Genomic DNA, 17145 nt, shown 5'->3' on the forward strand with positions numbered 1-17145 from the left:
CACTACTAACCACTACTACTTACTAACTACTACTATTTACTAACTACTACTACTACTAACCCTACAACTAACACTACTAACTACTATAACTAACACTACAACTAACACTACTAACTACTACTACTAACACTACAACTAACTACTACTAACTACTACTACTAACCCTACAAGGGTAGGGCTTACCTTGGCGGCAAGAACGGCAAGAGCGAGGGCCGGCGACGACGGCGGGGATGACCGCAGCAGCGCGAGGATCAACGAGCGGTCAGAACAGCATGAGGATCGATGGGCGGTCGGGTCGGCACCTTCCTCTTCTTCCTCCTCCCCCTTCTCTTTCTTCCTCTTCTTCCTCCTCCCCTTCTCTTTCTTCCTCTTCCTCCTCCCTCTTCTCTTTCTTCCTCTTGCTCCTCTCCTTCTCCCTCTGCTGGCCGGCCGTAGGGCATGGCGGGGCCGGTGGAGCTCGGCGCCGACGAGCTCGGGGCGGTGGCCGGGGACCCGGGGCGCGGGCGCGGGGCCGGGCGAGAGTGCCGGCCGGGCGCCGGGGCGAGCGCCACCGGGACGGGGGCGAGGGGCGTGGGACGGGGGCGCCGGGGCGGGCCCGGCAGGACCTCGGTGGAGGGGGACGGCGGCAGGGGTGGCGCGGGTGGCTGGGGGCGGCGACGGCGCGGCAGGGATGCGGGGGCGGGTGGGAGAGGAGTGAGGAGGGGGTGGGGTTGGGCCGGCCCGTTCTGGGCCTTTAGGTTAAAAGATTTGCCGAGTGCCGGGCCCAGCGGCACTCGGCAAAGGGTTTTTTATTTTTTTAAAAAAAATTCTTTGCCGAGTGCCCTATGACCTGGCACTCGGCAAATTAAATTTTTTTTGTTTTGTTTTTTTCGCCCTATTTTTTTCTGGGGCCTTGATACAGTAATTAAAACTCCATTTCAAAATTTGGGACAATTTTGAGTTTTTTACTATATTTCCTTAATTATTTTTGTTTCGTTGAATTTTCCTGACTATTTCAAATGTGGAGATATCTGGCTTTTAGGCATCCGATGTCACAACTTGCTTCAAACTTTCTCAGTTTTTACCATGGCCTCCACATGCGATAACAAGACACCTCGATGAGTTTCGTGATTTTCGGACTTCGTTTGGATTTTATATAATTTAAATACACTTTTCCTGCAAGTACATCGTCATATTATGACAACAAGATGCTCGTAATTTCATGCGAGTTCCTGGATACGGCCTCAACATATGCCAAACATCATGAATACCATTTTTTGAATGACCAAATTCCATTATTTCATGTACATGCAGTTCAAATTTGAAATAGTCAGAAAAATTCAACGAAACAAAAATATTTAAGGAAATATAGTAAAAAAAACTCAAAATTGTCCCAAATTTTGAAATGAAGTTTTAATTACTGTAGCAAGGCCCCAGAAAAAAATGGGGCGAAAAAACAAAAAAAAATTAATTTGCCGAGTGCAGGTCACAGGGCACTCGGCAAAGAATTTTTTTCAAAAAAAAACCCTTTGCCGAGAGCCTAACGTCGGGGCACTCGGCAAAGGCTGACGGCAGGTGGCCGCCGTCACGCCGACCACCTTTGCCGACGGTCAAATTTTGCCAAGTGCCCGGCACTCGGCAAAGATTTTTTTTACCGACTGTCGCTCTCGGCAAAGGCATATTTGCCGACGGCCTATCTTTGCCGAGTGTCGCTGGGTCCGGCTCTCGGCAAAGATTGCCTTTGCCGAGTGCCCGACAGAAAGCGTTCGGCAAAGCTTTTTGCACTCGACAAATCGGCCGTGTCCGGTAGTGGAGGGTGTTTGGTTAGCCCTCCTAAATTTTAATCGCTGTCCCATCGGATGTTTAAACACATACATGGATTATTAAATATAGACTAATTACGAAACTAATTGTATAGTTTGCGACTAATTTGCGAGACGAATCATTTAAACATAATTAGTCTATGATTTGACAATGTTTTTTCTACCGTAAACATGTGCTAATGATGGATTAATTAGGCTTAAGAAATTCATCTCGTGGAGTACTGACGGATTATGTAATTTATTTTTTATTTATATCCGAACACCCCATGCAACATCCTTCCAACAAACCTCCTAAATTTTAGTAGCTGAATCAATCACCCCTAATTATGACAACAATCGATGAACACCGATACATCCGAATGGCTAGTCTCCCATACGTAATTGCCCTGATATTTTTCCTTTCTTTTTTTGTTTGCTGATTTTGTACTTTGGAACAGCCTTCCTCCGCTTTTTTTAAGGGAATGTCTACTGCACGCTCGGGTGTTGCATGCCACGTAAACACTCAATTTGTAACCCCAAATAAAATCGAGTGTTTCTAATGCATGGAACACTCGATTGTCACATCACTACCTTAGATCTTCATATCACTATCGGTTCAAAAATTCCCTTCACTATTAGATTTTGAACCGACAGTGATAACCGACGGTGATGAATGGGGCTCATCACTACCGGTTATAAAAAACCGACGGTGATGTGATTTTCAGGAAATCCAACAGACAGGCCGGAAAAATAGGATTTGTTTTTTAATTCTGGGAGAGGCCCCACTGGACAGCCACACAGTCGCAAGTCACAAGTCACGTGATTTTTCACGGCCACTGGCACTCGAACCCCTGACATCCTGTTTCGCGCCTTCGGCCCCTAACCACTCAAGTCATGCGATTTTTCGCGCGAAAAACGCATGCTTCACGACCACCGGCACTCGAACTCCTGACTTTCTGCTTCACGTCTTCGGCCCCTAACCACTTCACCTGCAAGCTATTTGTGTCCAAATAAGATTTTCGTCCTAGCCATTTTATGATCATCTGATTTTAAAATGAGTATTTGGAACCTTAAATGAATTCAAATGAAAAAGTTGTCAACTACAAAGTTTTATAATTTTTTGAAGTCTACAACTTTTATCTTTGTATTTTCTCCATCTGAGGTCGTTTACAAAATTTGAATTTCAAATTTGAGAAATTTAAACGTAGTTTTTCTTGATAAGATGATTTCAAATAAAAAGTTGTCAACTATAAAGTTTCATAACTTTCTGAGATCTACAACTTTCATTTTTGCTGTTTGTCCATCGAGGTCGTTTAAAAAAAATCAAATTTTAAATTTTTGAAAATTCAACCACAGTTTTCCATGACAAGATGATTTCAAATCAAAAAGCTGTCAACTACAAAGTTTTATAACTTTTTGGTATCTACAACTTTTATTTTGGTAGTTTCTTCATCTGAGGTCATTTACAAAATTTGAATTTCAAATTTTAGAAATTCAAACGTAGTTTTCCTTGGCAAGATGATTTTAAATCAAAAAGTTGTCAACTACATAGTTTCATAACTTTTCGAGATCTATAACTTTTATTTTGATCATTTAATCATTTATTTATCCAACATATTGGTAGTAACATTGTTCACAAATATTACATATCCCTCTTATAGTTTATAAGAGAGATATATAAATTTTGTGAACAATATTATTACCACTTTATCGGATGAAGAAATAACCAAAATAAAAGTTGTAGATCTTGATAAGTTCTACAACTTCTATATTTATGACTTTTTTAGCTGAAATCATTTAGTCTTCCAAAATAATGTTTGAAGTTGCTATTTTTTGAAATTCAAAATTCAAATAAATTAAACGCAGTCACATGAAAAGATGGATAAAATAATAGCTGTAGGAACATAATAAATTGATAGAACATGATTTTAGAATTTTTTTTAAAAAAAATTATCAAATTTAAAGTTAGTATGAGGGAGAAGGACTAGTTACAAATTTTAGACAAATATTAAAAAGAAAAATCATAGTTCTTTTTCAAAATTTAATTTTCAAACAGTATTTTTAAATAGTAAATAATTTCAAATGAAAATGTTGTCAACTACAAAGTTGCATAACTTTTCGAGATCTACGACTTTTGTTTTGGGCGTTTCTCCATCCAAGGTCGTTTGAAAATTTCAAATTTTAAATTTTAGAAATCAAACGTAATTTTCAGAGTGCCTGCATGCATTCGCGGGTGCCCTTGGCTCACTCCACGGTGGCCTGAGGCCAGCCGGCCATGCACAGCGGCATCGACGGCGAGGACGATGGTAGAGCAGTGGTAGAGGGCGACAGCGGCTGGCTGCTCCAGGCGAAGATGAGCGATGCGCCGGCTGCCACGCATGACGGCGAAGGCGATGGTGCACGTGGTGGGACGCAAGGGAGAGCGCAGCAGTGGTGCCACGAGCTTGCCTGGCCGTCAATGGCGTCCGCAGTGATAGCAGAGCTGAGGAGGGTGAGGGCGTGCGTGAGGGAGTGGAACGAGGGAGGGAGAGACTGAGAGGGAGCACGGTGCATCCAAACCGAAGCGACAGTGCCGGCAAAGAAGACATGCGCACGCGGCAAGGAGGCGCGGGCGCGCTCAGGCACGGACGCCATGTCCCGGAAACGCATCGCCCATTGAGGCAATTCCCTGAACAGGTGGCGTCAGCAATGTGGGTAAGGTGGGTGTCATTTTTGGGCTAGCTACGGGCCGATTTGGACCTTGGGCTCAAAAGCAAAGTTGCAGCCCACCTAATGATCTACAAAACTAATTAAGGGTGTCTGGCCATTAGAGCTCTCCATTAGCACCTAATTAAGCCCGAAATTGACAGTGTCAACGTATTGACAACGACAAACAAAAATCTGAATTGATGGTCAAAACGAAGTCAAACAAGTGCCATCTTTTTACATGCTCTTCTCCACCATGTATACTCCAACTTTTATTTTGGTACCAAATCAAGTTGTTTAGCAAAATTTGGAGAACGCGGAACGCTGACCTATCAATGTCAGTTAACTGACAAAGTAACTTTTGCTGTTTTGGAAACTGTTTTTGAAGATCCAAATGAACTCCAAATTTGATGAGACTTGATTTATTGTTTTCACCATGATAGATAATTCAACTCATTTTAAGGAATCCAATTGAGCTACCACATGAATTTGGCGATAAAATGTCGCAAAGAAGTTAACTTGCTGCTGTCACTTCAGGGACTTAGAAAAATTTTCTAGGAGCCTAAGGCAGCAGCTAATTCAATCTTGAGTACTTTGTTTGAGCACTTAGGAATTGAATCTGGTCTTGGTCCAAAAATAAAGTTTGTTGTACTCCACTCAAACTTTAACTTTTATTAAAGGTCAAACTTCATATCTGGTACAGAAACCATTTCTTCATCTTGGTCAAAGCAGCATCTCGTGAAACCCTGGAATTAGGGTTTTCGACCAATTGAGGCCCTTTCTTGACGTTTGCTCAACCCGAATCCTTCATGAATTTTGTTGTAGAGTTCAATTAGAGTCATTTGGGCAAGGTAGCAAGGTTTGGTCAAAATCTCATATTCCCATTTACTTAATAAAGCAATCCAAGAAAGATTATAACTTATCATTTCATGTGACTTCTTGATTCCAAACTTCATGAAACTTTTCTACCAGTCAAGATGGATGCATGTTGATGTAATGTACATGAAATAAGCATGTTTAACATTACTCTTGCATAATCTTAATAAGGGTCCACATGTAAGTAAGGGTGTGTTGTCCAAGTTTAAGTTGGAGCTCACTCTTGTAGATTTGATCTTAACACCTTCATCAACACTTAACATGTCATGTTTGAGTTCAAACCCATTGCTTAACTAGCGACAAACACCTGGGGTGTGTCGATGTTTGACCACCGATAGCTTGCCATGGGGGTCCCTAGGGTAGTATGTTCGGGCTTCAGCGTATGCGGAACTCGACGGTTAACGCAAGGGACAGTCGACTTATCCTGGTTTGGACCCTTGATCGTAGATCGAGTAATAGCCCTGCGTCCAGTCGGCGTTAGCCTTTGTGTTGGATTGATTGTAAAGTGTTGTGTTGTACAATTGTTGTCTTCACTCCCGATCCAAGGAGCCCTACCCTCCTTTATATAGTCAGGAGGCCAGAGTCCTAGTCGGTTTACAATGAGAGCTCCTAGTAGGATTACAGAATAATACTACTACTAAGATTATAGGGGAAGAATCCTAGTTAGGTTAGTTCTTCTCCCTTCCTTGCGGGGTATCCTGTGGGTCCCGCACCGACAAGGCCCCGAGCACTTCATGGTTGAGTTCTGGAAGCCTCGTCTTGTTCCTTCAAGTCTTGTCGAGCAGGAACAAGAGTCATCCGAGTGCTTTCTTGAGCGAAACCATGCAGCGCTTTGTGAGATCTTCGCGTGGTGTGTACCTTTTTGAAGAAAAAATTACCCCCATTTGGATGTAGCCCTCGAGCCTCTTGCTGTTTGGCACAAGGAGCTTGAGGGTCTTTTCTTGAAATCTTCCTGATTCTTTGTTAAAAGGCTCCCGAGCATATACTCGGTTTCCTTGTTGAAAAGAGCTCTGATTTAGCTATGTTCAGGTTCTTTTTGTCGAAAAGAGCTCGGATATAGCTATGTCTAGGTTCTTTTTATCTTGTGGCCTTGAAGTCGTCTGTCTTGAAGAAGTGTTCTGAGTGACGTGCGCTTTTTTAAGGAAAAAGTGCACTCACTGAGTGTAGCCCCGAGCCTCTTGCTATTTGGAACAAAAAGTTGGAGGGTCTTGAATCTGAGTTGTTCGAAAGAACTGTATACCTTTCCTTTTGCAGCCCCCGAGCATATATCCGGGTTGTTTTGTTCAGGAAGAACTCGGATGCAGGGTCTTGGCGTATTTTCTGGTAGTCTCCTGTTGTCAGATGTAGTTGTATAGTGGTGGTTGAGTGTAAATGCCTTTTGTTCATGGGTTGTACTATGTTGGTATATTCTTCCGAATATGCTCGTCTTCGAGTACTGTTCCCTCTCGCCTGAGTCTTCATTATTAAGCCCTATCTTTTCACTGTGTCCTTTGTTAGGCTTGTTTCGTTGGTACTCCTAGTCCATGTGCACCGCTCCTTCGATCTATAAATACCCTCCTGGAGTGCTTGTTTCCATCCATTGAACATTCTGTTGAAACCTTCGTAGTCATGAATATGGTAGTTTGTGAAGTAGAGCAGCCCTCGAGCGTGTTTTGTAGTTCCTGTGTGTCTTGTCGTAGCTGGAGGAAGTCTTGTGATAAGGATTAGAGATAGGCTAATCTCGCAGCAGCAATGTACTAGGATGTACGTGGCGGTAATTGGAGGAAGTCTTGTGATGTGGGCTTTGTTCCTTCATCTAGTAGTTCTAGGTTGATCCTCGTCGCCTGTCCTGAGACTGTCCGGTGCAGATCAACACCATATCCAACATCACATCAGTCTTGGGTAGACAGATGCCTTCCGGCCTTCTCTGCTCCATGTTGTCCCGCTGAAAGCTCTAGTTTGGTTTTGGTTAATTGATAAAACCCTAAGTGCTAACCTAGTTTATTAAAGTGATTATGAGATAGGTAGCACTACTCCAAGTGATGAAGCAATGATGAAGATCATGACAATGGTGATAGCATGGTGATGATCAAATGCTTGAACTTGGAAAAGAAGAAAGAGAAAAACAAAAGGCTTAAGGCAAAGGTATAAAATGTAGGAGCCATTTTGTTTTAGTGATTAAGACACTTAGTGAGTGTGATCACATTTAGGATAGATAGCCGTACTATTAAGAGGAGTGAAACTCGTATCGGAATGCGGTTATCAAAGTGCCACTAGATGCTCTAACTCATTGCATATGCATTTAGGATCTAGTGGAGTGCTAACACCCTTGAAAATATTTGTGAAAATATGCTAACACATGTGCACATGGTTTGGGTTTCTGCGCTTTTGGAAAAATGAAATGTCTATTTTCTATTATGTCGGATGCAAAATTCTTGGTGGTTGGCACATTTGAGCAAGGGTGAAGAAGTTAGAGTTGAAATGGAGTTGGTTGAAATGATGCTGGCGTCGGTCTACTGACCGGACGCTGGGTCACTCAGCGACCGGACGCTAAAAGGCTGTGTCCGATCGAGCTGGCAGAGAGGTCACCAGTTTCGGTGTTGCACTAGACGCTGGACCTGAGATGCACCGGACGCTGGTTTCTGTGTTCGGTCAAACTGACGGGTCTGCACAGTGGCTAAGGGTTGAGCACCGGATGCTGGCTGCGTCCGGTCAAGGTGGACCGGACGCGTCCGGTCGGAAAAACATGCCTCGGGGAGCTTACTGGAAACGACCGGACACTGGGGCTTCAGCGTCCGGTCAGTTTTGACCGAAGCGTCCGGTCAGCTTTGTAGCCATTGAAATCTGACGAACAGCGTTTGAAGCTGGTGACACGTGGTGTCCATTGGGCGACCAGACGCTGAGGGCCAGCGTCCGGTCAGTATGACCGGAGCGTCTGGTCAGAGCGCGTTTTGCCCAGTGAAGGGGTATAATGGCTCTATTTGATGGGGGCTCTATTTATAGCCCCATGGTCGGCTCAAGGGATAACCCTTGCACATTTTTATTGACATAACAACCTTGTGAGCTTAGCCAAAGCCCTCCCACTCATCTCCATCATTGATCCATCATCATTGTGAGATTGGGAGAGAATCCAAGTGCATTGCTTGAGTGATTGCATCTAGAGGCACTTGGTATTTGTGTTGCGCTGCGGATTTCGCTTGTTTCTCTTGGTGGTTGCCACCACCTAGATGGTTGGAGCAGCGGTGAAGGATCGGCATGAGTTGGTGATTGTTCGTGGCCACCTTCGGTGATTGTAAGGGGAGTTGTACCTTCCTCGGCGGAGTGCCGAAAGGTAACTCTAGTAAATTGCTCATGTCATTGAGTTACCTCACTTGTGGGTTGGTTCTTGCGGTGTCCTATCGTGTGGACGAGGTTTGTGAAACACCTCTTAGCCGCCGAACCACCAAGTGTTGGTCGACACAACAGGGACTAGCGTGTTGGCAAGCACGTGAATCTCGAGAGAAAAATCGGTTGTCTCTTGTCATTTGCATTCTCCTGGTGATTGGCTTGATCTTCATCTTGTGATTGGTTCATCCCCTACACGGCGGTATAATCACCCTACTTACTTGTTTACATTCTTGCAAACTAGTTGATACAAGCTCTTTAGTGTAATTAGAATTGAGAGCTTGCTTTATTATTTACATTCATCTATTTGAGCTCTTTGGAGTAGCAAGTTTGTGTGCCTAAGTAATCATTGCAACTAGAATTGTTGGATAGGTGGCTTGCAACCCTTGTAGAGCTAGAGCAAGTTTGTATTACGCTATTTGTCATACTAATCAAATTGCTCTAGTTAATTTGTAGATTTTTAAATAGGCTATTCACCCCCCCCCCTCTAGCCATATTAGGACCTTTCACCCGCCGTGCTACTGATTTCTGCCTTGGATGCACTGTGTCCGTCCTTTGAAGAAAATAGTATAGCCGAGGGCGGTTTGTCCTTCCGAGTAGCAATTTGGGACACGTAGTCATTCCAGAGCCTAGCCGTGTCCAGGTTCTTCTTTGCTACTTTGCTTTTTGTGGTACCGAGCCCGTTGGGTCTTGTAAGATTTGTAATCTTCTATTTTTGAAGTCGCTTGCAATGGAAAGAATCTTGTCTTCTGAGTTGTCATTTATTTTTCTATTGTAGTCCTGGTTGTTCATGAGATTCCCAAGTTCTTTCCATAAGAACCGAGTTCTTATGTTCCTTGTGAGGTAACCCTCCTTTTCTTCATGTTTGATGGGTTGTTTTTTGTAGTAATCTGATAACTCCACCGTAATGCTAGATGGATAAGTCTAAAATCTGCCCGTTGAATTGTACCATTGTGTGGATTTGTGCCCCCCGTCATTTTAGCTATGTCAGTAAATGGACCATTGCGTTCTCACACGGTGCTTTAACGGGCCTGGTGGGCCATTTTATCGCTGTAAAATCTATTTAAAGACCCTTCATCTTCTTTTCTCTATTGCCCTTCTCTTGCCTAGAAACCCTAGCTTTCAGAAATCCACCGTCGCCATTGCCGCCGCCATCTTAGCGCCGCCATCCAAACCTTCTCTTCCCCTAGTTCTTTCTTACCTCCATTAGTACATGGGTAGGAAGAAAGCTACGAGCAAGTCCCACGCAACCTTCGTGGATGAGGAGTCGTCTCTTTCCGTGATCGAGAACCAGGAGTTCGTGGCCATGAGGGCTGCCCAGAAAGCTTGGCTGGCTCCATCAACAACTAAAGACTAGCTCCGCGAGCTTGCCGACGATGGTCTGATCCAGAGCAAGGGCATTACTGAATGGAGAGTTCCAGGCGAGCATCGGGTCCCTGCTCTAGGTCCTGGTGAGATTATCCTTTTTGTCTCTTTTATCCATGCCGGTCTTTGCCTTCCTGCTTCTGCCTTCCTTCACCAATTTCTTGGTTATTTTGGGGTTAGTCTGAACCATCTAACTCCCAATGCTGTCCTCTATCTTTCTGTTTTCATACATCTCTGTGAAGCTTTCCTTAGAATTTCTCCTTCTCTTTCTCTTTTCCGTCACTTCTTTCGTTTGAAGCCTCAACCCCGCCGTGAAGACACCAACGTTCTTGGCGGTTGTGGGATTCAGTTTCGCCAGGGTCTCAAAAGCAAGTTCTTTAACTATGACCTGGTTGATTCTATGAGGGATTGGCGTGCTGATTGGTTTGATGACGCCAATTTGATTCCTTCTCTAGTCGTACATTTTGGATCTGGTCCCTCGGTTAACGACCGGTGGGAAAAGAACTCCCTGACGCCGGCTGAGGTTCAGGCGATCTAGCCATTTCTCGATAGGATAAGTACTCTGAAACAACAGGGTTTGACTGGCTTTGGTATTGTCTCGAGCTTTCTTCGTCGCCGTGTTCAGCCTCTGAAGGAGCAAGAGAACCTTGGCTTCGAGTACTCTGGGGCTGAGGATCCTTCACACATGGTCCCTGCCCTTGAGTTGACAGACGAGGAGGTTCTCGAGCGTCTCCAGAAGATGCTGAAAGGAGCAAGTGTTGTCCCGCTTACTGTCTCTGAGTTCTCTACTAACAACCCGCCTCCAACTGTAAGTCGTTTTCTCTTCGTGCGGGTACTTTCTATTTCTTTTGCTATATCCATTTTTGCTTAATTTTCCTTGTCTTGTTGTTTTATTCTTTTCGTAGGAATTGGGGCACAACTTTGTTGACCCTATTCCACTTGATGTCCTCCCTGCCATAGCGAATACTGGGGAGAACCTTGCTGGGGCTTCTGTAACCAGTAAGTTCCCAATCACCATAGTGTTTCCTGGAGTTTATTCCGGAGTTGTTGATGTATATGAAGAATATGTTCCTTGTCCAGTCCCTCGAGGTCCTCATAGTGTCTCGAAGAGGGGGCGAGTGGATGGTTCTTCATCTGGTTTACCTACTTCCAAGAAGTCTCGCCAGCCCAGTACTCATCCAGGTACTCTAGTTATAGCTAGCATGCTCTTAGGTGAGCATATTAATACACTTTGTCCCTTTGTCTTCTTGTTTTTGTCTTGAACCGAGTACTTTTGTTCTTTTTTTAGCTGGTGCTATGGTGGCCTTCATCGAGACTGAGGAAGAAGAGGGCGATGATGCACCCCTTATCACACGGTGGTGAGTTATTTTATTATTTTGCTGCTGCTGAATCCCTCCTCTTTGTTTTGACTTTGGTCTTGATCTTTTTGTAGTAAGCAGTCGTCGGGTACGAGTTCTTCTGAGGCTCCTACTTTGGGTTCTTCTATGGCTCTGGTGCTGGGTTCTTCCATAGCTCTGGTACCGAGTTCTTCCGGGGCTCTGGTACCGGCTATACCACTCCTGCCGCCTAGTGGCGGGGATGTTTTTGCTGCCGTGGTTCCTCCTGTGAGGTCTTCTTTTTGTTTTATGAAGAAGAAGACATCTGGGTGAGTCAATTCTGGTTTTGTCTCTTTGCTTCTGTTCTCCTTTTCTCTTGTTCTCATTGGTGAGTTCTTTTATCAACTTTCAGGCCTTCGTCTTCTCTCGTCCCTCCGTTGACTTCTTGCCAGCCCTCTGTTGTGCCACCGAGTACTGAACCTTAGGACTCACAGCGCACTATTAGTGAAGTGGTTGTGGGGGTGACAAGGCCTTCTGGTGACGATGCTGCTGCTATCTTGGTTGCCCCAGAGGTGACTGTGGCCATTGCGGTGGACTCATCTAGGGAGGCAGCCGAGACTTCCCATGATGTGTCCTTGGCCTTGTCTTCTCTGCATTGGCCGTCTTCTCCCTTCGCTCCTCTTTCTACTAAAGATGTTGTTCATCAATTTGATGCCACTCATCGGTTGTCAGAGTTGACCGCCTCTTGGGGAGACTTCACAACATTTGCAACTTCTTTTGGAGAAAAACTCCAAGTAAGTTTTCTGAAGTTCTTTCTTTGGATGTCCGTCTTTCTCCTATTCTTATGCCTTCTTTCTCTCGTTCTTTTTTGTTCAGTCCTTCTCTCGGGACCATACCAGCTTCTTCTTCTCGTTAGAAACCAAGAAGAAGTTGTCTTCTAAGTTGAGTGCCCTGAAGGCAGAGCTGGATCTCTGCCAGGCTAAGATGGAGGCTGAGCGTAAAACGCATCAGAAGGAGGAACAAGGTCTTCGTGCCCGGGTTGTTGAGGCCAAGAAGCAGAGGGATGCTGCTATTCAGGAGGCTTTAAAGAATTCGGAGGCCATGAAGAACTTGGAGGCCGTGAAGAAAGAGTGCAACAGTATTGCGGGTTCTTTTTGTTTCCTTCTGCATTCAAACTCTCCTTTCTGCTGACTTGTTGTTTGTTGCCTTGTCTAGCTCTCCGAGTTGAAAAGCAGAAGCTCTCGGAGGGCATTGATGAAATGAAGACTCTTGTTCGTTCTAGTCACAACAAGGCTGAGGAGGTAATTACTAATGCTGAGGAAGAACTTGCACTTGCTAAGTTGATTAGGCATGGAGCTGATAGAGATCTTGTGCAGGCCCAAAAAACTATTGAAGACTTATCTAGCAAGTTGGCGATGGCTACTAAAAACTAGAAAGCTTTGTGGAAGTCCTTTCGTTCAGTAGCCGACGTTCTCCGAACTCCAGCGGATGATGGGCAATCTTGGGCATAGTTAATTCCGTGAATTCCGACTCGTTTCTAAGAGTTCGTGAAGAGGTGCGCCCAACTGTGTACCAAGAATATCCTGGCCCAGGTCTGGGTTCTTGCTCCAGCGGCTCCTTTGTCCAAGATAGCAGAGGAAGCCGATAGTCAAGAATACATTGATGTTGTCGAGAGGATGGAGCCTGAGGTTGAAGACTTAGCTAGTAGAATTGTAGATAATCTTAATATTGTTATCTCTTCTCCTGATGATGACGCTTGATGTATTTGACCTTTATGCCTGTTCCCTGTAATATGACATTATACTTCTTTTTGAATGAAGATTTTTTATTGATGTCTTCTTTGCCTGGATGCCTTGTTTATTCCTTGGATGATTTGTCCAATTGGTCAGAGTTACTTGACTTGACGAGTACTTTGTCTTGCTTTCGTCTTTGCCTTGTAAACAACTCTGCGCGCTATCTTGACAAACTTTCTTGATTTGTCGAGTACTTTTCTATCCCATGTAAACAACTCGTTATATACAGATCTTTGTGTTGACAACCTTTCTTGATCTGTTGAGTGCTTGTCTGGTCTTCTTTTGTGCCATGTAAACAACTCGTTATATGTAGATCTTTGTGTTGACAACCTTTCTTGATCTGTCGAGTGCTTGTTTGGCCTTCTTTTGTGCCATGTAAACAACTCATTATATGTAGATCTTTGTGTTCTTGGGTATCTCTAGTGTAGCCCTCGAGCCTCTTGCTATTTGGAACAAGTAGGTGCAGGGTCTTGTCTTGAAATTGCTGTGGTCTATGATCAGGCTTAGTTTCAGTCGTTTTGCTTTTTGTTTCAGGTGTTAGCTTGTTAGCTACCCTCATCGGCAGGCTCAAGCATCTTTTCAGCTATTTTGCTTTGGCCAGGATGCTCAGGCGTATTTTCAGCCATTTTGCTTTTTATTTGGGGTGTTAGCTTGTTAGCTACCCTCATCGGCGGGCTCAAGCGTCTTTTCAGCTGTTTTGCTCTCGGCCGAGATGCTCAGGCGTATTTTCAGCCATTTTGCTTTTTATTTTAGGTGTTTGCTTGTTAGCTACCCTCATCGGCGGGCTCAAGCATCTTTTCAGCTATTTTGCTCTCGGCCGGGATGCTCAGGCGTATTTTCAGCCATTTTTCTTTTTATTTCGGGTTTTAGCTTGTTAGCTACCCTCATCGGCGGGCTCAAGCGTCTTTTCAGCTATTTTGCTCTCGGCCGGGATGCTCAAGCGTATTTTCAGCCATTTTGCTTTTTATTTCGGGTATTAGCTTGTTAGCTACCCTCATCGGTGGGCTCAAGCATCTTTTTAGCTATTTTGCTCTCGGTCGAGATGCTCAGGCGTCTTTTCAGCCATTTTGCTTTTAAGAAACAACTCGGGGAAAGCCATGATGAGACATATGTTTGTCGAGAAAGAATCATCTTTATTGATCTTGAATATTGATGTGTCAGAATGATACATATGTTTTTGGTGAGCACTATCTTTGTTGATCATGAACGTTGATCTCTTGTGTCTTGTATACGTATTTTTCCTTGAGTTGTTTTCATGCGTAGAATCTTCGTAGCTGACTGATGTGCCATGTATTGTTGCCTTCTTTTCCGTCTTTAGTTATGAGCTTGTATGTGCCCGGTCCGATGACTTTTATGATGATAAAAGGACCTTCTCATGGACTGAGTAGTTTGTGGCGTCCGTCAATTTTTTGTATTTTTCTTAGTACTAGGTCTCCGACTTGTAATGATCGGGACTGGGTATTCTTGTTGTAGTGGCGCCTTAGTCCTTGGAGGTATCTTGCTGATTGCAGGATAGCGTTTACTCTGACTTTTTCTATACTATCGAGTTCTAATCTTCGGGTGTGTTCTGCTTCTCCTTCGTCGTATTGCTCTATCCTTGGTGACGTCCAGATCAAGTCTACGGGTGGTACGGCTTCTCATCCGTACACTAGGAAGAAAGGTGAGTATTCGGTGGCTCTGCTTATTTGAGTCCGTAGCCCCCATACAACCTTGGGTAATTCTTCAATCCATTTTGATCCATAGTCTACTAGTTCTTCATACAGTCTTGGTTTTAATCTAGCTAGTATGAGTCCGTTTGCCCTTTCGACCTATACATTGGCCTCTGGGTGTGTGACTGATGCGTAATCTATTTTGAAACCGCAGTCCTATGCCCAACTTTTGAATTCTGTGGCCATGAAGGGAGAACCCAAATCCATGATGATTCGATTGGGCATGCCGAAGCGGTGCATAATGTCTTGGATGAACTCAACTGCTTTGGCTGCGTTGTATTTTGCTAGTAGTTTAAATTCAATCCATTTGGTGAACTTGTCAATTGCCATGAAGATGTACTCGAATCCACCTTTTGTTTTCTTGAGAGGTCCTACTTGATCCAGCCCCCAGCAGGAGAAGGGCCAAGCAGGTGGTATGTAGATGAGGTTGTGGGCTGGCACATGAGACTGTCTTGCGAACATCTGACAACTTTTGCATCTTCTGACGAGTTCTTCTGCGTCTTTCAAAGTGGTTGGCTAGTAGAAACCGGTGCGAAAAGCTTTGCCAACTAGTGTTCTTGAAGCGACGTGATTTCCACAGCAACCTGAGTATATTTTGTCTAGGATTTGTTTGCCTTCTTCAAATGAGACATATTTTAGCAGTACTCCTGATGATGCGGCTCTTCTATAGAGCTTGTCTCCTACTAGGACGTAATTCTTGCTTCTGCGAACAACTCGTGTGGCTTCCTGTTTTTCCGCTAGCAACTTATTCTCTTTGATGTAATCAATAAAACCTGTGTCCATGAAGTGTTGATTACCAAAATTTGGTTGCCTTTTGCTATGAGTTCTGAGGTTGTCTCACCTGGTTGTTTGATAGAAGGAGCTGATAACTCCTCTATGAATACGCCGGGTGGGACCTTTGCCCTGTCTGATGCGAGCTTGGCGAGGATATCTGCTGCAATGTTGGAATCGCACAGGACATGTAGAATTTCCAATCCTTGGAAATGTTTTTCGAGTTTTCTGATTTCAGCGTAGTAAACACCCATGTTTTTTTTGGTGCAATCCCAATCTTTGTTGACTTGGTTGATGACTACTACCGAATCGCCGTATACGAGTAATTGCTTGATTCCAAGGGTAATTGCCACTCATAGCCCGTGGACGAGAGCTTCATATTCTGCTTCATTGTTGGTAGCTTGCCATAATATCTGAAGGACATACATGAGTTGTTTTCCATCCGGAGAGATTAGGAGAACACCCGCACCGGCTTTGCCTAGCTTGAGTGATCCATCAAAGTACATTTTCCAGTGGTCAAGGATTGTATTTGACATAGGTTGTTGAATCTCTATCCATTCGGCAACAAAATCTGCAAGGGCTTGAGATTTAATGGCTTTCCGCGGGGTGAAATCGATGTTGAGAGCACCGAGTTCAACCGCCCACTTAGATATGTGCCCTGTTGCGTCTCTGTTGTGTAAGATGTCTCCGAGTGGGAAATCTGTCACTATGGTAATCTTGTGGCTTTCAAAATAGTGATGAAGCTTGCGTGAAGTGATCAGTAGTGCGTAGAGTAGTTTTTGCACATGTGGGTACCGAATTTTTGATTCTGATAGTACTTCGTTGATGTAGTATACTGGGTGTTGTACTTTATACATGCACCCTTCTTCTTCTCTTTCTACTACTATCGCCGTGCTGACTATAGTAGAAGTTGCTGCAATGTATAGCATCATGTCTTCGTCTTTCTTTGGAGGTGTGAGGACTGGTGAGGAGGTGAGGTATGCCTTAAGTTTCTTGAAAGCTTCATTGGCTTCTTCCGTCCACTCGAACTTGTCCATCTTCTTTAGTAGTTTAAAGAAAGGTAACCCTTTTTCGCCGAGTCTTGATATAAAATGGTTGAGTGCCGCCATGTAGCCTATTAGTTTTTGTACATCTTTGACGCTTCGAGGAGGGCCCATCTCTATTATGGCTCGAATTTGCTTGGCGCTTGCTTCGATTCCGCGATGACTGACCAAGAATCCGAGTAGTTGTCCTGAAGGAACTCTGAATACACACTTGTTTGGGTTCAATTTCCACCTCCACCTTTTCAGATTCTCGAAGGTTTGTTTTAAGTCTTCAATCAGTGCATCCGAGTTCTTTGTTTTTACAACCACGTCATCCACGTATGCTTCTACGTTTTTGCCGATCTGATCACCAAGGCATGTTTGGATAGCTCTTTGGTGAGTGGCTCCAGCATTCTTGAGTCCAAATGACATGGTCTTGTAGCAGTAGGTGCCGAATGGAGTGA

The 17145-nt window shown here is 44.2% G+C and overlaps 1 protein-coding gene across 1 annotated transcript; it reads left to right on the plus strand.

Annotated features, from left to right (window-relative positions):
• Positions 1-438: 438 nt before the first annotated feature.
• Positions 439-11432, plus strand: LOC136465394 (uncharacterized). Its single transcript, XM_066464142.1, has 4 exons — positions 439-693; positions 10696-10878; positions 10976-11069; positions 11359-11432. The coding sequence occupies exons 1-4, from the start codon at positions 439-441 to the stop codon at positions 11430-11432; spliced, it is 606 nt and encodes a 201-aa protein (XP_066320239.1).
• The last annotated feature ends 5713 nt before the right edge of the window (positions 11433-17145 follow it).

The sequence above is a fragment of the Miscanthus floridulus genome, chromosome 7 (assembly GCF_019320115.1).
Source record: "Miscanthus floridulus cultivar M001 chromosome 7, ASM1932011v1, whole genome shotgun sequence".
Classification (NCBI taxonomy): domain Eukaryota; kingdom Viridiplantae; phylum Streptophyta; class Magnoliopsida; order Poales; family Poaceae; genus Miscanthus; species Miscanthus floridulus.